Source organism: Monodon monoceros, unplaced genomic scaffold (genome assembly GCF_005190385.1).
Source record: "Monodon monoceros isolate NGI ecotype Baffin Bay Population unplaced genomic scaffold, NGI_Narwhal_1 Super_Scaffold_11, whole genome shotgun sequence".
NCBI lineage: Eukaryota > Metazoa > Chordata > Mammalia > Artiodactyla > Monodontidae > Monodon > Monodon monoceros.
The window spans coordinates 120,848,200-120,872,405 of NW_021703767.1; the positions used below are offsets into that span (position 1 = coordinate 120,848,200).

Genomic DNA, 24,206 nt, shown 5'->3' on the forward strand with positions numbered 1-24,206 from the left:
AACCTTTCAAATCCACTTTTATTTTCCTTTTTCCTGCTCACATACAGAACTTCTCCACACACTGCATTTCTTGCAGCTATAAAGTCATTTGACGTTGGTCAGGTACCATTTTATCCCCTAAAACTTTGCTGGCATCAAAATATGACAGTTAACCAGTGTTAAATCTATAAAATATTTACATAGCACAGCACATTAAGCTTTAGACACTTGGCAATTAAACCACATAAAAACTGGACAAACCCCCATCCTACATGTTCAGAATCAGCTGTTCACAGTCCCTATCTGGTGACTGTACATCGTTCAAAAGGCAGCAGAGGCAACAGGCAGTTACTTTGAAGGACACCGAACACTATGGTCTGGAAGCACATTGTGATGCTACCCCAGTGTATGATGCACCACTCCACCTTTCTCCAAGGCGGTCTCATAATTCTGGAATGGCAGGTCCAGCTGATACCAAATGAAGACAGACAACACAACGTTTACTCTGTGGAGATATCTTAACTCCTACTATGGACGCATGGTGATTTTGAATACAACGCGTCCTAAAAACTTGTCACGATCATCCTGGTTTTTTAGGTTGGGTGATCCATCAATCTTGCACTCAACTGTGACTTCGTTTATGTCATTTCTATTACCAAAGATGAGCTGGACGGCAACTAATGGCTGTAGATAGCTCCCCTGGCAAATAAAGGAAAATACATTAATTCAAATTCTGCAATAACTTTACACTTTATCAGGGGTTTGTTTATTCTGTAAAATTAAAAAAACAAGATTTTAATTTAATAATTAGATCTATTATTTTTTTAATCCTCTACCTTTTTTTCCCCCTTAGCTGGATATTCATTTATTTTCACTTTAATTTTTATTGATAAAAGTGTTTGTGACTATGAATTTTCCTCTAAGCACTGCTTTAAATGTATTCCATAGGTTGTGATTATGTTGTGCTTCATTGTTTTTTAGATATTCTATAATCTTGGTTTGAGTTTCCCCCTTTCCCCAAGAGTTGATTAGAGAGTTCCCACCTCCTCCCTCTTTTGGAAGGGCCCTTTTATTTCAATAATTTCTAGTTTTCCTGCATTGTGATCAGAAAGTATTGTTGTAATATATTTCTATTTTATAAAACTTGAGCATGCATTTTTTATGATAAAGTTTTGTGACTGTTCTGGGTGTCTGAGAAGGATATGTATTGTATCTATCTATATATTAGTATGTTTGATAAACATGCAGAAGATCTACCTCACTGATTATGTTACTTAGGTTTCTAACATCCTTACTTATGGTTGCTGTGTGACTTGGTATAAAAATATACTCAAAATTGTTTTGCCATCACTGTGGTTTCTAAATACAATTCTTCACTAAAAGGAACTAGGGGCTGATTCCAGGGCTGAGGCAGGAAAGTACAAGAAGAACCTGGAACATCTTGTGGTGCCAGAAAGTAAGGAAGTGCTATAGGAATCAAGGGAACATGTCTAAAGGACACAGGAGCCAGAGCCAGCCTGAAGGTCTCCCACCAGCCAAATCTGGGACAACATTAGCACCAAAATAAATGATTATAACATATAACCCCTGAATTAAATAAGAATCCGTAAGAATATACTGATATAAATAAATAAACAGTGGAGAAGGAAAAGCTCTTCCTTAGAGTGGAATGCCAACTAGTAAATGGAAAAAGAAAAGATGAAATTAGAAAAAGCATTTGAGAACAATTCTATTAGTAACTGATTGTAGAAAGAATTGACAAATGCTAAAGTTATACGAGAAATAATTTTATAAATTCTCCAAGTATTCTCCCCACATGATACTTATTACAAAGAAAAAAAAAAAGTATAACTTTACATTAGGGAAACCTGGCTGACACCACCTTAACAAGGTTAACATCACCATTAACGGGACTCAACACCACATCCCTCCTGATATGCTATTCTGAAAAGGACATAACATTTCTTCTGAGGCATTCCTGCCGAAAATGTACAACCTACATTTAATCATGAAAAACATCAGATAAACTCAAACTGAGGAACATAAACCAACAAAGTAAGCCAAAAAAGGCCTGTACTCATTTCTGAAGAGCTCAAGGGCATGAAACAGACAGATGGAGGAGCTGTTCCAGGTTATAGGTGACTAACAGTGTAACATCCTAGACCAGGAAAAAACTTTTTTTTTTTTTTTTTTGCAATAAAGGACATTAGTGGAACAACTGGTGACATTTCAACAAGATCTGTAGATTATAGTACAGTATCAATGCTAATGGTTATATATGATAATGTCCTTATTTTTAGGAAATTTAATGTAAAGAGCATTTAGTGTAAAGAGGCACCATGTTTATCACTGAGTGCCAATGATGGTTCAGGGGGAAAAATTATATATATATATTTTATATACGTATATATACATACATATATGTGTGTATATATATATATATATGGAGACTAATAAGACAAACGGGAGATCTGTGTGAAGGGTCTATAGGAACCCTTTGTACTATTCTAGCCACTTTATGTTTAAAATCATTTCAAAATAAAAAGTTTACTAGTATACATACAAAATGCTATTTATAGACACATACTTAAAGAAAAACTATGGAAGAAATTACGCTACAATAATAGTTATCTCTGGATAATGACTTCTTTACTACTTCTCTATATTCTTTAAATAAGCACACCCTAAGAAATGAAAGAGGAAACTGTATTTTGAAAATAATCATCCTTTAACTTAGCTGCTTCGGTTTTGTGTTTGTAGTTAAGATCTGGAGTCTCCATTTGCCATCACCATTTGTATTTAAAAACCAGAATAGATGATGCACACGTTACATGGGGCATACGTCTACCTAATCCAGACAACTGGCATTTTAATACAGACTACCACTTAAGAGTCTTAAGAGTCACTACCACTTAAGAACTTCTAAATACTTACATGCAGTTTTTTCCCATAATATGGAAAATATTTTAAATCTATCATTCCATTGGAAGGATAAGTTGATAGCAATGCTGTGTTTTCACCCTAAAGTTGAAAACAAAACAAACCCTTTTTAGGTCACAAAAAATAGCTTTGAAAAATGTATTTTTATTAAAGCAGTATCAATTATGGACAGTATGAAGAAACTACAATGTTGCTCCAACTGCATTCACTACAAGTGTATTTTTGAAAAGAGACTTACTCATGTTGATTTAAACCGTTTGACACAAACTATCCTGATTTCCTAATATATCTTATATACTTTTCCATGACAGTCCCTTTAACTTACAGCCAGATCTACTCATGCAATGTCTGTAAAATCTTATCTGCCTTCCAACTACCAAATGCCAGTTCTCCAGCCACTGACAGCAGGAATGCACAAGTAGGTCTGGGACCAATGAACCCTAAAATGAATAAACTATTGTGCTTCCAGACTGGAAAGCAATAGCTGCCACACCTAGAAGGTACCACTCAGGCCTGGGAGGCGGCAGGTCCGGAAGTGTCACATGATTAACCACCATGATAACTGTAACCAGAGGTGGACACTATGATGCAGCTGGCACACTGCTGGGGAAAATTTAAAGTACTCCAAGGAACACCCTTCTTAACTAATTTAAATACCACATTTCCCTTGAATAATTTTTACGGGCACATGTAAATCAGTTAGAAGTATTATATGTCTACTGCAATTATATTCCACGTATTAAAAAAGCTGATACAGGAACTTCCCTGGCGGTCCAGTGGTTAAGCCTCTGCACTTCCACTGCAGGGGGCACGGATTCCATCCCTGGTCGGGGAACTAAGATCTGGGATGCCACTAGGCACAGCCAAAAAATAAATTTAAACAAACCAACAAGGAAACAAAAAACTGATCCAACAAAAAAGAAACAGACTCTCAGATATAGAAAACAAATTAGTAGTTACCTTTGGGGAGAGGGAAGGGGAGAGGGGCAATATAGGGGTAGGGGATTAAGAGTTACAAACTACCATGTATAAGATAAATAAGCTGGGCTTCCCTGGTGGCACAGTGGTTGGGAATCCGCCTGTCAATGCAGGGGACACGGGTTTGAGCCCTGGTCCGGGAAGATCCCACATGCCGCGAACAACTAAGTCCGTGCGCCACAACTACGGAGCCTGCGCTCTAGAGCCCGCAAGCCACAACTACTGAGCCCGCGTGCCACAACTACTGAAGCCCGCGTGCCACAACTACTGAAGCCCACGCGCCTACAGCCTGTGCTCCGCAACAAGAGAAGCTACCGCAATGAGAAACCCACTCACCGCAACAAAGAGTAGCCCCCACTCACCGCAACCAGAGAAAGCCCGCACGCAGCAACGAAGACCCAACGTAGCCAAAAACAATAAATAAATAAAATAAAATAAATTTATAAAAAAAATAAAAAAGCTACAAGGATAAACTATACAGCACAGGGAATATAGCCAATATTTTATAAAAACTATACATGAAGTATAATATTTAACAATTGTGAATCACTGTGTTGCACACGTGAAACTTATGTAATATTATAAATCAACCATACCTCAAAAAAAAACTGATATACAAGATAATGATACAAATCTAGTATTCTTCTTGAAAAATAAGCAATTTATGAAAATTCTCATGTAACACATTCTGAGTAGACCCAATATTAAAGACTGTAACTTTTACACATACTGAGTAGATGACAGACAACAATGATTAAAATCAGTGGCAACTTCACAAGGCACTAATTAAAATAAAACGTTACTAAATGTTTGCATTCTAGATTTGAATAAACAAATTTCTACTTTTGAAAGCATACACGAAACACTATAGCAAAACTAAGAATCTTCTCTAAGGGAAGCGGTACTCTGCTTACTTCCCTTAACCACCACGAAGCAGCAGATGTGCATGGGGTGAGAGAAACACATGGACAAGCGACACAGGCAAGACAGCAAAGCATAAAGCGATGACAACCCACAAAAAGGGCAAGTTCTAACGATCCAGATCAACAATACGTAAAAGAACAGGAGAGGGGCTTCCATGGTGGCACAGTGGTTAAGAATCCGCCTGCCAACGCAGGGGACATGGGTTCGAGCCCTGGTCAGGGAAGATCCCACATGTCGTGGAGCAACTAAGCCCACGTGCCACAAGTACGGCACGCCTAGAGCCTGTGCTCCACAACAAGAGAAGCTGCCGCAATGAGAAGCCCGTGCACCGCAAGGAAGAGCAGCGCCCGCTCGAACGAAGACCCAATGTAGCCAAAAATAAATTTATAAAAAAAAAAAAAAGAACAGGCAATAACAAGGCTAAGGGAAACTGTAGAAGCCATTTTTCATTCACTATTCAAACACCACCCTACGTTTGTACTCCTTAATTTAAAAAAAGTCTAAAAAAATCTAAAAAGGAGTGGATATATGTGTATGTATAACTGATTCACTTTGCTGTACACCTGACACTAACACAACATTGTAAATCAACTATACTCCAATAAAAATGAAAAACAAATTGAAAAAAACCAGAATACATGCTCAAAAAAGTCCAAAGTAACATTTTATATAGGAGAAAAAAATAGTCACTTTAAGTACTTTTGTACATTAATTACTTTTCTTTTTTTTTTTTTTTTTTTTTTTTGCGGTACGCGGGCCTGTCACTGCCATGGCCTCTCCCACTGAGGAGCACAGGCTCCGGACGCACAGGCCCAGCGGCCACGGCTCACGGGCCCAGCCGCTCTGCGGCACGTGGGATCCTCCTGGAGTGGGGCACGAACCCACGTCCCCGGCATCGGCAGGCGGACTCCCAACCACTGCGCCACCAGGGAAGCCCCATTAATTACTTTTAACCTATTTTTCCTTAATAATTCATAGAAACACAGAGATGTTCCCCAAAATGTAAAAGGTTTTCTTTAATTAATTTATTTATTTATTTATTTTTGGCTGTGTTGGGTCTGTTGCTGTTCGCGGGCTTTCTCTAGCTGTGGCGAGCCGGGGCTACTCTTCGTTGCGTTGCGTGGGCTTGTCATTGCAGTGGCTTCTCTTGTTGCAGAGCTCGGACAGCACTCGGGCTCAGTAGTTGCGGCACGTACGCGCGGGCTTCAGTAGCTGTGGCGCACGGGCTTAGCTGCTCCGCGGCATGTGGGATCTTCCCGGATCAGGGATTGAACCCATGTCCCCGGCGCTGGCAGGTGGATTCTTAACCACTGTGCCACCAGGGAAGTCCTGGGTTACAGTTTACTGAGCACTTCAGTGTGCATTTTCAGTCACATACCACACTCAGTTTATACTTACCTCATTTAGGCCTAAGACCCTTAAGTGTGTAGGATCAGTTATAGAGAGGGGAACTGAGGCTCAGCGTTATGGTCACATGCTCAATTAATTGTTCTACGGGTTTGTGCCTAAGCCATCACGTTGGCAGACTTTTACTTAAAATTAACATTTAGAAATTGTGAAATAATAAAATGCACATCTGAACAATGATGAGGTACTTTATGGTGAAGCTACATGTCATGGTTCTCTAAGTATACGAATGGCATCATATTGGAAACCATGAGCAACTAAGTCCAAGAGTCTATTAGCAGTCACTAAGTTCCACTGAAAACAAAATAAAGGTTTAAAACTAATGTATTTTGGTTCTACTGTAGAGTCATCACCTGTAAATAACTTGAAGAACACACACCAAATGTTCTAAGCAGTGATTAACTCTGGGTAGCATTTACCAAATGTTTTCCTTCTGCATTTTTCTAAATTTTCTTAAATGAACACGATTCACTTTTGTAAGAAAATTTAAGAAAACACCAATGACATAAATATGAATATTACATCTTTTGCAGGAACCATCCTTTAAAATTAAAGGCCACCTCTAAAAGCATGTTCTGTCATCAATGCTTTAGTGTTTCCAGGACTCTTAACTTGTATGAAAGCAATTAAAGGACTGCCCCAGTGGCACAGTGGATAAGACTCCGCGCTCCCGATGCAGGGCGCAGGGGTTTGATTCCTAGTCAGGGAACTAGATCCCACATGCGTGCCTCAACTGAGTTTGCATGTCACAACTAAGGAGCCCACGTGCTGCAACTAAGGGTCTGGCAAGCTGCAACTAAGGAGCCCACCTGCTGCAAGTAAGACCAGGCCCAACCAAATAAATAAATAAAAAAACAAAAACAAGACCAAAAAAATCCTTATAAATAAATAAAAGCAGATCAAAGTTAAGAATACAAGACAAAATAAAAGACAAATGTATTATATAAAAAGTAAGTCAACTAAAGAATTTACACTAAGAACACTTGATTATAGACAAATCTAATGGAAAACAGCAACATGGTGATATGCAGTAAATGTTGCCATCTGTTCACAGAGCCACACCTCGAAAATTTATGGATTCCACCTGATTACTCCTTTGTGACTAGCCTACGAGTAAAATGCAGTTTTACAAAGATTTCCTCCAATTTCGTGTTTTTTCTAAAAACAAAAGTATTCCACAACTAAATAAACAAAACAAAAACCCCATCTATTATTTTGATTATTATATGTACTTTCCACACAACTCTTCAAAGCAAAAGGGACAGCAAATTGAAATCTGAGTCATTAGACCAGATGTTCCTCCAACTATTCTAGAAGTTCCCCCAACTATTCTAGAATAGTTCCCCCAACTGTTCTAGAAGCAAAAGATACATAACAGATAACAAGGAGAAAAATCCATTTATAATCCTAAGTGAAGAGTTAACACGGAGGAGTTTATACTGGCCAAAGGCTTACAGAAGTGAAACCTTAGGAAGGGAGTGGAAGGCTTTTGTCCTTCTGACTGTGTGTGTGTGTGTGTGTGTGTGTGTGTTTTCCTTTCTTGATGGTGTTGGCTCCACAGACCCACTGTTCCAAGTATATCTACATTGTCTGCTCACGTGCAGAGGCAAAAGTTCCTGCACACAGGACGCTCATAAAATCAGCACTTCCACCTGGCTGAAGGCTCACAGCCAGCCTCGGGAACCTTCTACTGGAAAGAATTGCAAGCAAGGGGGATCACAGAGTTACACAATACATTTCTTAAATCTGTCTTGTAGGTGTAACGTTTTCTCCTGTTTTGAGATGACAGTAGAAGCTCACTAGATTTTTAGAAGGATTTGTATACCAAGAAAAACTCAGCTTAGATGCAGCATCTGGTTTTAAGTGAGATTCTGATTTTTTAATCCAAGTTTCCTGCTGAGCTGACTATGGCATAAGGAGATAAAGTGAGCTGCCTATGGTCACACATGCATACTTCAACCCAGATGAGAAAACCACAAACTTCCCAGCTTTTCATTCTATTCTAAATCGTGAATAAATACTCAAAATAAATCAATAAGGATATTCTAAAGCAGGAGTTCTCAGAGTGTGGGTCCCAGACCAGCAGCATCACCATCACCTGGAAACTTTAGTTAAAAATGCAAATTTTGCAGCCTCACCCCAGACCTACTGAGTCAGAAACTGCAGAACTGGGACCTAAGAAACCCTCCAAGTGATTCTGATGCATGATCAGATTTGAGAACCACCCAGCAAGAAGTTTCTGCCCAAATAAGAAATCCATTCATCGTTAAAAGGGATTACAGTTTTCTTTGGCAAACTACTTTAGAAGTGATTTCAATGTAACATTTCAAGTAAGACACTTCTGACATATTAACTGGAGCTGGAATGCTAATATTTTACACAATGATAAAATTAAATTTAGAACAGTTTCTCCTGAGAACTCTTACCCATCATTTACATATTTGTCTTAGTTGAACTTTGCAGCATGGAGAGAAAACAAAAGAAATTATGAAAGGAAAACAGCACAGTGCTCTGGAAAAAATAAAGTAGGGATGAGAGAGCAAAATAATGCCTCCTTAAGGAAAATGTACCATGTTTTTCATTAAATCTCAGATGCCACTGATGTACACCAATTTATGTACTATTAAGAAAGAAAAAATCTTATACACTATCAAGTCACTATCAGTTATAAGGCCAACCCCAATTTTGGTGTTATCAAGCTAGAAAAAAGAAATGAATCTTAAAATCAGTGAAATATGGTATATGTAAATATAAAGGCAAAGTATGTGAAATCAAATGCACATGGAAAATAAGTCTTTTTGAATTATCATTAGCAAACAGAGAAGGGCTACCCTCAAAGGTTGGTGGAGTTTCATTCTTCTAAGAATGGCACTACAATGGACTTTAAAAATGGGACAGGGAAGAAAAAAATGACTAAATTCATTAGACTTTTAAAGTATTTTTAAGATACACTAAGGTTTTAACAGAAGTTGGGTTATTTTCTGAATACTAACCTTCAAAATACATTCTATCCTTGGTTCTCCTTGAGGCTTTAATCCAATTATCTAAGGTAAAGAAACATTGATTAACTGAAACATCACAACGGTATACAACAGAACCTCTTCCTTCATTGCTGGGGACGCAGGGGTGGGAGGGTTGAGATGAACACTAACACTGCATTAAAACCCTGTTACCTCTGCCTTTTACTTTAATTTTATTTTAGAGGATTAGAACAGACTTTTCAATATAATAATCTTACCAATTATCTATCTTATTATAGTACTGGGGCAATTTCGAAAATAAATCAGTTATCAACGAATTGACCAAAACACAGCATTGCACTTTGCTACCCTAAAACAAGAAATAAATAGAAACCTTTACATTTCGTTATTTATACGAACACATCATTAATGCAAATAAGAATGGCAAAGGCGTAATATAATAACTGTTCTTCATGAAAATATATTAGGTCACAACCCTACCATGTTTGCATAAGGCTTCCACAGAGCCCTGTTGTATTTCACATCTATCTGTTCTACAAAACACATACACTTAATGAATCCCATTTTGAGGACTCTCACAGCACCACTCAGTTCTATGTAATGAGGCTTTCATTTATGTCGTTGATATAAATAACTCTGTATGAGTGATAACAGATATTTATCCATATATTTTGCGAGAGGATTTTTTGGCCTTTTGAATTGTATGCATTTTAATTTATAATTTTATAATTTATATACATTTTAATGTGAATGCCTGTAAAATGTAAGTACTCCTCCCGAAAGACAGGTATTGTTGCAACCGAAATAATAATTTCAAGAGCAGTAACCATCCGTGCCCTTGCAATGATTTTGGAACAAACTATACTGGGGTTAAATGCCCTGCTACACCCTTATGCAACATGTCACTGCCGATCCCTGTGTGCCTGATGATGCCTTCCTGGCATGCCTGTGAAGTTCTGCCCTATCGGCAAGTATAATCTCACATCCTCATCATTCAGAGGACATGTTGACAAAGAAAACAAACTCAGAAGGTTGGTCCTGTGGCAGAAGGAACTGGCATTTCTTCTCTTGGCTTTATATTGGGAACAGATTTTCCATCAGTCTAGGTGTTGTGAAGATACTCCTAGGAGGCAGGGATTACAAAAGGCATCCCTGTTGGAGGGAATGGATCTACTTCATCTTACAAGCTAGATCACCTGGCTTCACGTTACAGTTGGCCCTCCCTATCGGGGGGGGGGGGGTTTCCACATCTGCAGATTCAACCAATCGCAGATGAAAAACATCTGGGGGAAAAAAATTCCAGAAAGTTCCAAAGAGCAAAATTCGAATTTGCTGTGTGCTGACAACTTTTTACACAGCACTTACACTGAATTAGGTATAAGTACTCTAGAGATGCTTCTGACTACACAGGAGGATGTGCGCAGGTTATATGCAAATACTACGCCATTTTATATAAGGGACTTGAGCACCTCCAGATTTTGGTGTCCTCAGGGGTCCTAGAATCAATTCCCCACAGATACCGAGGAATAAACTATCTGGGTTTCTTGTGTGGATTGTGAAAACTCATTTCTACTTTAACAGTATGTGGTATGTATGAGCTCCCTAGCATTTCTGAGGAAAGTAGGGGTCCCCTCGAAATAGTTGTTCAGATCGCTCCCACTTCCAGGCCTACCCATCTTGCCTTCAGTTTCACCTCCACTTTGTTAACCTTAGTTCCTAAGTGTTGCTAAAACACCCCATTAAATGTTTATTGAGCACCTACTATGTGCCAGGCAATGTTTCAGAATGATTTCAGGAGTGCTATGAGATAATCAGAAACTGTCGCTGTCCATGGGGACAGGGGAAAGAGAGGCTGGAGGGAAGCCAGTCTGGCCGCTTAAGGGTCTAGCTGGCTCTCCCTACAGGGAAACTCCTTATTTAGCAGTGCCAACTTCAGAAGACTCAAGTTTTAGTTTTATTAGGGATGGTAACTTTAGTGATATGTAAACTCAAGCCCTTGAGAGGCCTGCACCTGTTTAGGAAATTGCCTTTTCTCTGTGTAAATGACCAGGAATTACCTCATTCTTCAAGGGAGACCATACAGGCCTCAACAGGTTAACTGTATCAGAACACAACTCTGCAGTACCATTTATAGAGCAGCAAGGCACAGGGTTTGGAGATCACTTCATTATGCAAGGAAAGCATCCTCCTTTTGCACAATGACTCCACGACATTGTTACTTAGATGTAGAGCACATTAGCTTCTTGGTTTGCTAATGGCTATACAATTCAGGCACTTTCTCTGGACAACATGGCAAGATGCTGCTGGGTTCATTTTAATGCAAATTTACCTCTATTTCTACTATTTAATTACATATACTATAAAGCTATGCTTTGCTACTAAGTATTCAGAAAAAGTTAAATAAGCCAAAACTTTGTAAGTTTGCCGTGGGATTTTAAATTACATTGCCACACAGGATGCAAAGATGAGCAGAGCACATTAACACAACCATGCTGTGGGCATGATCCCCAGAATACCTGATCCCTGAAGCTCTGATCTATGCTTAAGTGCATACAGCTAGTTCCAAAAGAGAAAAACTGAAGTTGCGTGACTCCCTAATTTATGACTAATCTATGAACCAATTGTTTTTTTCTGTATTAATTTTCCAAAGGTCAGTATCACTGTTAGCTTTTTACACAAGCTACCACCAAGTGAGGGAGCACTGAATAAAGAGCTGCCAGCTTCTTAACAGAAGAGATTTGGAAGAAGCAGCCGCAGCAATAAATTATGTACATACTCTGTTCATTTTCACAAGAATACAAGGGCGTCCTGTGGAGTAGCCAAACTCGGGATCATCCACACCGCTGCACGCTTCAAGTAAGACCAGAGGAAACTGACACGAAGTATATTCTGGACCCTTCTGCTCAAAAAGCGCTCCACTGCGACAATCTGTGAGATTCTTCTGTTCTTCTAAGCCATATGCTAAAAAGGAAACAGCCAAAAAGGACCTTAAACACAACCAGAAGTATATCATCCTTTGGACAACATTCTTCAAAGACAAAAACAGCAATGCCATTTACTGGAAAATTTTAGGGAAAGAATGTTAAGTCTGTTCCTTTAAAGTCCGACTGCTATCTAGCGCTTTGCAGTCTATTTCATTTCAATACAAACTGGGTGACAGACAGATCTCTTTTGTCACCATCAGGTGGCACTAGCCACGGCTACAGCATTATCTGAACGCCTTCGATGCTCTTGGCCCAAAAGATACAATGGTGAGGACATAAAAACGCATTACCTCTGCCCTTATGGAGGTAATTTACAGTGTAGTGGGTAAGACGGGTGTTGAGGATAAAATCATAAATGAAGGGCCTAAAGAAAGGGGTACATGTGAGTTAATGTTAGCTTACAAAAGGGTGTTTTCAGCAGAGATGGAGGTAACGAGATAGATCCAAAGGGGATGAAGGAGTAAAATGGTTACAACTTGGAGATAGGGAAGGAAGGAGAGGGAGACAATTCAACGATTTTTCGAATGTTTGCTGTGCACTTGACACACTGTTAGACAAAAGGGGCACAACGGGGAGCCAGTCTGCTGTGGACCCTGCCCTCAATGAGCTTAGGCTACTGCAAGGCACTCACTAATAAACACGGTGCCACAATGCCTCAATAAGAACTGTTGGTGTGTGGGTATAAATGGTACCAGAAAAAGGCCAGCCTAAAATGAATTCAACCAAAAGCAGGAACCAAAATTTCAAAGTACTCACATATACTTATTTAACTTTATTTATTTATTTAAATTTATTTAAATTTGTTCATTTGCTTGCTTGCTTGCCATGCCACGAGGCTTGTGGGGTCTTAGTTCCCAGGCCAGGGATTGAACCCAGGCCCCGGCAGGGAAAGTGCTGAACCACTGGACCACCAGGGAAGTCCCTAAGTAAACACATTTAAAAGGAAGTATGATCTTTCCCTTAAAAAAAAAAAAAAAAAGTCAAAAATTTTGGTTTCAACTTTTACTTATCAAAAATTAGGATATCATGGGAAATATGTACCCATTAAATAGCCAAGAATGACTCAGGTATTGGGGAGGGGGGATAGGAGTAAACTTTTACAACAAAACAGTACCACTGACATTCGTCACTCCTTTTTGACTTTCGTGGCACAATCATGAATGTCATTCGGCAGAAAATATTCAAGGCCTACATCAGTTTCCTCCGAGGGCTTCTCCTGCATATACTCTGTTGGTACAGTTCATCAGGGACCATTTTTGTATGATGCCAACTTCCACTTCTACACAAAACCGCTCTGAGTCAAGGAGTTGGATGATGAATGGTCAGAATATGAAGACCCCTGCTCAGCACATGATGGGAACAGAGAAAGGTGACCATTCCGAGAGGGAGCACAGAACCCCACATTCCTGAGGAGAGTCTAAAGTAAGATAGAAAAAGGTGTAGGTAAACGGGGGTGGGGGTGGGGGGGGGAGAGACCTGAAAGATAATTTGAACAATATAAGATTTTAAATTCTAATTAGTATTCAAGGGGGAAAAAAAAAAACAAAACCCAGAGCAGATAATGTATCTTTTAACAAGAGACTGCATCTTTTAAACACCAGAAAGGCATTGCTAAGAGCAACAATGACAATTCAAAGTTTAAAAAAAGGGAAGGGGGAGGGCGTGCTAAACATTGAAGATCTAAAAGTAAATCCCCAGTACAATAAAGCAAAAGTAGAAAATGAGAGACAAACAAGAGATCCAAAACCCAACAACTAACAGAACAGCTCTAGAAAGAGAACCAGAAAACTGAGGCGAGGAAATTTTCAAGTAATAATAGTTTCCTCAACTGGAGAATCTAACTCTTCATCCCGAAAGACCCCATCAAGTTTCCAACAAAGTGATATTTTAGAGACTGACACCAACACTTGGAAATTTTAGAACCCTAAGGAAATACATTTAAAAACAAAAACGAAAAACCAACACTGTTGAGCAGAAAAAGGCAAATACAAAGGAACTAAAATTCTGTACACAGCTAAACTAGAATAAAAGCAGAATTAAGTCATTTTCAGAAATGAAAGGATTAAAAACCTACATTCCATGTATCTTAAAAACATTTTTTTAATTTAAATACAAATTGAGATATAATTCACATATAACATTATATGTTTCAGGTGTACAACACAACGAATGCTTGAATATTTGTACACATTGTGAAATGATCACCACGGTAAGTCTAGTTAACATCTTGTCGCTATGTATAGTTACAAATTTTTTTCTTGTGATGAGGACTTTTAAGATCTACTCTCTTAGGAACTTCCCAATACGCGATACAGTAGTGTTAACTATCGTCACCGTGCTGTACATTACATCCCCAGGGCTTATGTATTTCTAACTGGAAGTGTGTACCTTTTGACCTTCCTTCACAACTTCAGCCCTGCCCCCTGCTGCCTCTGGCAACAACCAATCTATCTGTTCTCTGCATCTATGAGCTTGGTTTTCTTATTTGTTTCTTAGATTCCACATATAAGTGAGATCATTTGGTATTTGTCTGTTTATTTCACTCAGCATCATGCCCTTAAGGTCCATCCATGTTGCTGCAAATAGTAAGATCTCATTCTTTTTAGTACAGTGGTACATATACAATGGAAGAGTATTCATGTATCTTTTCTTACAAAGTCATTTGAGAATATACTCCATCAAAACTAGGGAATAAATAAAGAAAAAGAAGGCAGGAGCCAAGAAACAGTGAATCCAATCCGAAAGGGATCAAACGAACTCCCCAAATGACAGCTGGGTGGTCGAAGCCCTAAACAGAAACCAGTACAGACTGCAGCAGAGGGGAAGGACTCTAGGGAGGAGTTCTCCAGAAAAAAGGGACATAAGAGAACTCTCAAACGATGGTATACAAATAAGGGAGTTAGACGAGAGTCTCTACAGATGGTAGAATATGACGTAAAGACAAGCATAAGAAGGCAACCAATAATGAAAATAAAATAGTAATTCAATTACTTTTGAATTGAGATTAGGTGAAGGTGTGAGGCATGTGAGCTAAATCCTCATTTAACATGGCAGGAAGTAAAGACAATGTAAAAGTGATAAATCAAGAGCCAGCAGATTGCATTTAAAGATACAGAAGAAAAAGTTCAAAAGTATGAAGTTATTTCCTGTTGAAAATGTATCCAGAATCAGACGATTTCTCACAGCCTCACTGCTCCTGACCTTGCCACTATCTCCACTCATCTAGGTGACTGCAATGGCCTCCTAACCAGCTTCCCTGCTTCCCCTCTAGAGTCTAGTCTCAAAAAACAGCCTGAGTGATCCTTTAAAAATCTGAGTGAGATGATGTTATTCTCTGCTTAAGAACCTCCATCTTGGTCACTGTGAAAGTCAAAGAACTGAACAACAGCCTCTAAGGCCTACACAATCCGGTCCTCCTTTAACTCCCTGACCTCAATCTCCTACTACTCTCTCCTCACTTACTCCATCCAGCCCCTCTGACTTCCTTGATGAACGCTGAACACATTGGACATTGTGAGCCTCAGGGCCTTTGCACCTGCTGCTGGGTAGTTCCATGGCTACTTCCCTCATCCTTAGATCTTTCCTCAAACATTCCCTTTCAATGAGGCCTTCCCAGACCACTCTGCTTAAAATTGCAGCCCTCTCAACTCTCCCTATTTCCCTTCTCTGCCTTATTTTCCTTCACAGCACTTATTACCTTCTAACACACCGCTAGATTATAAAAACTCCACGAACACAGAAACTTTGTTTGTTCATTGATGGAAATTAGAAGAGTGCTTGACACAAAAAAGACCCTCAAAAAGAAGTATTTGTTGAATAAAGGAACAGGACTGCAGCTAGAACAGAGTACGGCAGGGAATTACTGTTCTACGTATAAGCCTTTCTTTACTATTTGGTTTTCAAACCATGGATTATACTCTCACAAAAACATCTCCATTTAAATAATAAATATACATTTAACTTCCAAGGGAAAGAGATTTAGGACGGTAGGTAGTAGAAGACCAGGATCAAAAGGTTTTTGATTTAAGATAGGAGGGAGGTTGAGGATTTCTACATGTTGACAAGAAAGGATCCAACAGAGAGGCTAAACATATATGAGAAGGATCAGTAATTAGCATAATGCTCGAGGCAGTGAGAGGGGATGAGATGCAAAACATGACCCGGACAGGTGGACTTAGATAAGAGGAAGGGCAGCTCCCCTTGTCAGAGCAGGAGGAAAACCACAGACAAAAAGGCTGCAACTGAAGGCTGGTTTTACTGGTAACAAGGAAACTGGGGGAGTTTCCACCTGAGTATTTCTAGTTTCTCTTGAAGTAGGAAACCAGGTTATATGAAGAAAGTGAGTTATAGGGGAAAAGGTAAGGAGCTAGAGTTTTGAGTAGAGGCTGGAAATAATCCCTTCAGAGAATTACCCAGGGAAATTCAGCAGGATTGCCAGGCAGTAGATCCGATCCATTTGAGGTAGATGATCAAGTATTCACAGTGCTAATTAGTCTTCAGAGGGCAGGCTCAAAGGAAGAGCTCCATCCAGGAATTACAGGGCTTCATCTAGGGGCATTACACGGCTTCATCTACTTGCAAGTTTTATGACAAACGGACTAAGAGGCGAGGGATTTTAGAGTACTGGCTTAAGTAAAAATGAAATGAAAAACTATGGAATTGACAAGCTTGACCAGAAGGGCAGCTGAGCGGGGAGCGGCTGGGATAAAATAAAAGGGTCAGTGAACTGGAAGTCCCAGTGAGGGAGACAAAGAGCGGGGGCAAGTTAAGCAAATGAGAAGGTTGTATAGGGAACCCCATCAGCGACCGTGGCAATGGAGTCCTGCACATTCTAAGAAGCAACTGCAGGAGACTGTGGCTGAGGAAGAGCTGCGGCAGCCGTGAACCAAGAGGCCATGGCGCTTGATGGCTATTCGGGTGAATGTTAATACCATGGAGCCAGGGCAGACAAAATGGAAGAGAAAACTGGGCCAGGACGGCTATTAGAAAGCACTGCAAACCAGTAGCTCTGAAAAATTCACAACCGATACACAAACTTTTTTTTTCTTTTAATGAGGAACACCATTCCTCGTCCCCACACCGCAAGCACTACACTGGACCCGAAGATCCAAATCCTTAGAGGCATCATTTTATAATATAGTTTTGCTCCATTAGTCACATGCTATTTGTTTTGATGCAGATATAAATGTTATGCTTCAATGAACTTACTCATGTACTTATTAAAGGGTAGATAAAAAAAAAATCAAATAAAATAAACTGCCCATTAGGGTTAGGCCCCTGTGCTTTCCGTAAGTCAGAATACGGACTAATCATAAATTCATCATGAATAATCGTAAATTCTACTTGCCAAGTCCTCTCAATTGACTGTGTTTAACAGAAAGAAAGAAAAAGGCAAGACAAACTCTAAGAATAATGTTTCTAAAAGTAATCATAATTTGGTACTAGTTTCTGTAATAACTAAAATCTTTAACTTACTCTAAAAAAACATACTTACGCTTTAGAAATTTCTTAAGGTCATTGATGTACCCTCTATAGGATTCTGGATTAGACACGCTGAATGAAAAATCCAATGCCGTCACCGGTTTTGGAAAAACCATAAGCCCTATAGAGATAAAAGAAAAGGGGGGAAATTAATTATAGCAATCCCCTTCTCTCCCTCCTTCTCCTTACTCTTATCTCTAAAAAGGAAGATCTCAGTAAATTTTGTGGAAATTGTTTTCACAGGTAGGTTGAAATTATCAAGAACCTCCCACTTCTATCTGACTACGAAGAGACATCTAAAATGAAAAAATTCCACATCTTCACAATCACCTCGGACACTACCAATTAGAAACCTCCTCTAAATCTTAGTTAGAATTGCTCTGTTCCTTAATTTAAAAGATGCAAGTTCTACTTTGTACTTTCTACATTCATTTTCTATTAAATATTTTTAGGTTTTGCCCATTTGCCATTAATATACAGAGAAAATTTTAGCAAATCAAGATCTAAGCACTTTTGTCATTCAAATTACAACTGTATGAAAACATTCGTAAAGAAAGCTTACCTTATTCAGTGAAAGAGGGCTATACCATTTTAACTCTACAGTTAAATATTCTTCCTTCAATAATAAACACTGCTCGATAACTAAAATGTGGTTTTCTCATACTGAACTGACGCATAACCACCAACAATTTCACATTAGCAATCAACACCCATGTATATAGAATATGTTTGCATGAGTTTATTAACAGAAAATGTAAGCCTATTTATCTCTAACCATCAGGTTTCCAACTTTAAGCTCTCCTTGATTCAAAAGCATTAGATCAAGTGTGTCTGTACATGTATAACTGAGTCACTGTGTTGTACAGCAGAGACTGGCACAGCATGGTAAATCAGCTCTACTTCATAAAAAAAATCTGTTTAATTTAAAAGCATTAGATCTACATTCAGCCTTGCACAAAGGCTTAAACAAAAAAATCCTAAAATTCTCACTAGTTTCTAAACATTCCCCATATATCAAAGTTATTATAGATAAGCCTTGCATTGAATCTGAAAATAAATAACAAGGTTGTTTTAGTTTTCATTAAAATTGCTTTTGCTGCTCTCTATGTACTGCAACTACTGAAGCCCACGTGCTGCAACTACTGAGCCCGCACGCCTACAGCCTGTGCTCTGCAACGAGAAGCCATCATGATGAGAAGCCTGCGCACCGCAACGAAGAGCAGCCCCTGCTCGCCGCAACTAGAGAAAGCCTGTGCACAGCAATGAAGACCCAATGCAGCCAAAAAAAAAAAAAATTGCTGCTCACAGACATCTAATTCGTTTTAGATCAAACCCAGTTTCTTTCAAATCCTAAATACTTGCCTTTGTTGATCTGCATGGTTCTTGAGTTAAACTACAATAGATCTGATGCTACTCAACTATGATGAAACACTCAATGTTCCCAAATGGCAGAGCAAATCTTATTCCATATACAGCACAAAAGAGCCCCAATTAGATTCCCCATTCACCTACTATCTCAACATACCAGATCACTTGGATTTGGAGGATCTCATATGCCTATTTTTCCTTACCCCTCCACCTACTACAAAATCAATAGTAACTTTCTGACTCTTTAATAAAAATGTTCAATGTAGAAATAAAACCTGACCATCCAGTATATGAAGTGACCATCTGTGTATGTCTGAAATTGTATGTTTTCATTTTTAAGGTTTTACAGAAGGAAGACATACTATACTGTAAGTGAAAAAGTAACAGAATCAAGGCAGTTTATATATAACTGTATAAAAACACCCAACTTTAAGAAAAACCCAACTTTTAATAAAACATCCAGTTTGAAAGAAATTTTAAAGAAAAATATGAAAATGTTTATGCTTTATAAAAAAAAAAAGATTACATTCCTTTAACATGACTTATTTCTATGGGAAGTTTTAAATGACTCAATTTACAAAAACTCTGTAGACCAGAATGTCTAAAACTGAATTTCTGATACAAGTTACTTCTTAGATCTTGCTGAGCAATGCTCTTGGAGCCTTAGTTCATTTAACAGCCTGTTTGAAACTCTTAAGTAAAAAAAAAACACAGCAGGAGTGTGCCGTACAGCTGCATTTTTTGACGCAGTACACCTACGTCCTCCAAATAGTCTTGGCTTACCCCAAACCATGAACATCAACAGTATGTGAAAACTGCAGTAACTCTTACGTCTTTACAATTTAAACCATGAATATGTGTGTATGCATGTGTGTACATCTATAGGGGTGTGCATGGATGGTACATGTTTATATCATATGCATGTATATGTTAATACACATACCAATTTCAAACTAGCATTTATTTTACCAGGTGCAAATACATTATTGAAATGATGCCATTTAAAAATAAAACTTAGGGCCTCCCTGGTGGCGGAGTGGTTGAGAGTCCGCCTGCCGATGCAGGGGACGCGGGTTCGTGCCCCGGTCCAGGAAGATCCCATATGCCGTGGAGCGGCTGGGCCCGTGAGCCATGGCCGCTGAGCCTGCGTGTCCGGAGCCTGTGCTCCGCAACGGGAGGGGCCACAACAGTGAGAGGCCCGCGTACCGCAAAAAAAAAAAACAACAAAAAAACCAAAAAAACCCCAAAAACTTAATATGGTCATTGTTAAAAAAAAACAAAACAAAAACCTTAGAAAAAAGAAGTAGAAATAAAATTTAATTACCCATAATTCCTTTATGAAGAGAAAATCATATTTAACTAGTATACATTCATCTAATATTATATTGATATATAATATGAATACGTGTGCATATATATTTGTTTATTTGAACTAATATTAAGTTTTTAAGTACTATAATACACTTGGTGAATGATTTTAAGGAACTCAGTTTAAAAGTATATACTTAAAAAAGTATATTGAATACATTTTACTGCTTATATTGTTCATGAAATTATAAATGGTTTAATATTTCTGAAATAGATCAGCTTATGTTCAACAGTAATAGTCACATAACTTAAGGCAGCAAGAGAAATAATTATCTTAGAATTCATCTAGGTAGAAAGAAAGCAGGGCTACAATGAAAGATGAGGAAAAAATTAGCATGGAGCTGGTCTCAGATACATGGTCAAATAGACCAAAAGAGTTATTCATGATATTTAGATAAATATTAGCTGCAAACAAAGGAAAAGCCATGAGAACAAATTTTTTAAGAAAACTGGTTGGGGAAACTGGTTCAATCTCGCTGCTGATATAGCTGAGAAGTCCATGCAGTGGGCAAGGATCTAGGCTAGGGTTCCTCAGCCGTGGGCCTAATGACATTCTGGACTGGATGATTCTTTGTTGTGGGAGGTTGTCCCATGCACTACAGGGATGTTTAGCAGCACCCCTGGCCTCTACTCACAGTAGCATGTCTGCAGTTGTGACAACCAAAAATGTCTCCAGACAGTGCTGAATGGCCTTGGGGGGCAAATCACTGCTGGAAGAGAACCATTGCTGCAGACAGAAACCTCCTGCTGCAGACTCCCACCTTCCCTGGCCTGCATGCCCACTCTGCCTGCTGCCCAAATCACGGTCCTCCATGGAGAGCCGTCCCTTTGCTAGCATCTCTGGACGTTGTTTATATTTCTGGGAATTAGATACACTGGAGTTCTGCACATTATTGTTATTTACTAGCACTTTGAGGACAAGGGCCATGTGCACCAACGAAAGCGGAGCTAACATTCAAAGACCAACTGTTTAAAAAGAATAAAATCAGGAAGGAGAAAATGTGACTTAAACAAGTGCTCCAGTTAAGATTTTCTTCCGTATGAAGGTACATTCTCCAGTATCCTAGAAGAAATTTTTTTCCCTAAGACAATCAATAGGGAATAATTCAACATATTAAGAGTATGTTCATTTTATTCTCTATTGACTTCTTACCATTTCCACACTAAGCAATTAAAAACATGAAGCACGGGGCTTCCCTGGTGGCGCAGTGGTTGAGAGTCCACCTGCCGATGCAGGGGACACGGGTTCGTGCCCCGGTCCAGGAAGATCCCACATGCCGGGGAGTGGCTGGGCCCGTGAGGCATGGCCGCTGAGCCTGCGCATCCGGAGCCTGTGCTCCGCAATGGGAGAGGCCACAACAGTGAGAGGCCCGGTACCGCAAAAAAACAAACAAACAAAAACATGAAGCATGTATTTTACAAGACCAATGCTCTAACCCACACCAGAGCTGAAATATATACTTCATAAGTAAATTACTCAGAGCAAAGTGAAATTACTACACAATATTCATAAACACCATTCATAATTATAACTATATTCATCAATCTGGCTTCACTTTAACTCTTAATATTCATTTCTGCTTACTCTTGGCAAAAGACTCAAGATTTATCAGCCAGGGTTTTGTATCACTGTGTAAATATTAAAGGTTTTTATATCAGTATGTAAATATTAAAGGTCTTTATATCACTATGTAAATATTAAACAACAAACAAAATCAAAACTTTCACATTATCTAACCCTAAGGTTTAACATCTTCTACCGGCTATATAATACAGACTTACGGAGAAGATAAAGTATAACCCAATTTTGTTACAAGCCATGATAATCACAACATAATTAATTACCTGGACTAGGAATCTGGTCACGATATTTTGGAACCTCATCATTCAGAGTCTGAAGCATAGCCCACATTGTGAATGTAAAGAGTGCAGCCAGGAACCCATAAAAGACTAGGTAGAAGAGCAAGATCAAACCTGTAAAAGAAAATAAAACTCATGAAGTTGAAGATATACACATTGTGTGTGTGTGTGTGTGTGTGTGTGTGTGTGTGTGTGTGTGTGTGTGATGTGGCCAGGGTAAAAAAACAGACCCATCATTGCAAGGCTAGAACTCCAAGCTTTGCCATGCACACAGCCAAGTATCTTCATATTCAGAGCGATATGAATTTGCCCAAGCAAGGGGTATTTCAGCAGGCAGCACCCACCCACATCCTGTGACCCCCTGCTCTCCTCTGATACTTCCAAGTACAAGTAGCTTCCACAGATCATACTGATTCAAGATCAGAGCTTTAAAATTCCAGCACATAAGGGAGTATTTCCCGAAATGGAGTTAATGCTCTCTAGAAAGAAAAAAGATGATTTTAGGTTGGACAAAACCCCCAGTATGTATATGTGACAAACAAAAAAATTAACACATAGGACTTCCCCAGTGGTCCAGTGGTTAAGACTCCGTGCTTCCACTACAGGAGCCATGGGGTTCAATCCTAGGGGAAGTTCTGCATGCCGCACAGGTGGACAAAAAAAAAAAAAAAAAAGAATTAGCACGTCAACCCTGTATTTCACAGTAATTATTAGCATAAATTTGGGTTTTAAAAAGTGAGCTGATTTAGAGAATAGCCAGGAAACATGCAGAGAAGGTAAATCATGAAGCCGGTATCAATGAATAAAGTTTAGGAAACACTGGTTGAGTGGAAGCGTCATGCAGAAGTGAAGAGAGGAGCATCCCAACCAGTGGGACTTGATAACTCCCTGCTAAGCACGCAGCAAGAGCTGGCAGACGCAAGTTTCAACATCAAGGGCTTAACCTTTTTTTCTTCACAATCTGGAAACACTAAGATCTATCCTAAGCCAGTGATTTATTTTGTGAACATGTAGAATTATTTTTCTCAAATGTCTATATTCAAAGATCTAACATCGTAAGTGGTCACCATCAAGATTATATACTAGAATATATTGTTAACGTCACACATTTATATTTGATCATTTAAAAACTGATCAAAGGGGACTTCCCTGGCAGTACAATGGTTAAGACTCCGCGCCTCCAATGCAGAGGGCACGGGTTGGATCCCTGGTCAGGGAGCTAAGATCCCACATGCCACGCACCACAGCCAAAAAAAATCTGATCAAAGAATATTCAATAAATCCCCAGTTACAGCAACAGTAAAGAACACTTAATTCCCCAAAGTTGAATTAACATCAGCTTCATTTTCCAGTCTTAACATAAACCTGCTTATTAATATTTGTCCTAGCAGAAGGGCTAGAACAGGGGTTCCTAACCTGGAATCTATGGACCCTTCACCCTCACTCATCCCCAGAAGGATTAACTTCAGAGCTTCTATGACTTCTGTAATAATACAGTTCTGAATATATCCATTTTTCTTCTGCGGAGTGGCTCTACAACGTTCTTGTGATGCTCAAAAGACCCTGTGACCCCAAAACAGATTGTGGCAAAAGCTAGATAACTTTCATTTGTTACCTGCGGGCCAGGAAACTACCTCCCCTTTTTTTAAGCAAAGGGGAAACAGTTAAAGCAATTTCATTTTAATTTAGACCAGCATTCCCCATCCTCCCCCTGCCCCAATTACCAGGAGGCCAAAATAGGGAGCGAAAGGACAGAAGGAAGAAAGGAGCACAGGATGTCGCCTCCAGACTGCATCACTTCCCTATCACACAGAGTGATCCTGTTGCAGAAACACAAAGGAAGACCAATCTCAAAGAAGTGATCAGTTTACTACAGAGGTAGATGAAATACGTGCAAAGCCCAAAGGATGGTTTAATGAGATACAGAAGAAAAACC

At 39.1% G+C, this 24,206-nt stretch overlaps 1 protein-coding gene across 1 annotated transcript in view; it reads right to left on the bottom strand.

The window, feature by feature from the left end:
• The window catches only part of ATP1B3 (ATPase Na+/K+ transporting subunit beta 3), a 41,680-nt gene continuing 17,474 nt past the window's right edge, over positions 1–24,206 (bottom strand). Inside the window, exons 2-7 of the mRNA XM_029215208.1 lie at positions 22,256–22,384; positions 17,688–17,795; positions 11,986–12,170; positions 9,222–9,272; positions 2,914–3,000; positions 1–678 (exon numbers count right to left, since the gene is read on the bottom strand). Of these exons, the coding sequence (XP_029071041.1) occupies positions 508–678; positions 2,914–3,000; positions 9,222–9,272; positions 11,986–12,170; positions 17,688–17,795; positions 22,256–22,384 (731 nt within the window). The 3' untranslated portion in view covers positions 1–507. The remainder of the gene's footprint in view (positions 679–2,913; positions 3,001–9,221; positions 9,273–11,985; positions 12,171–17,687; positions 17,796–22,255; positions 22,385–24,206) is intronic.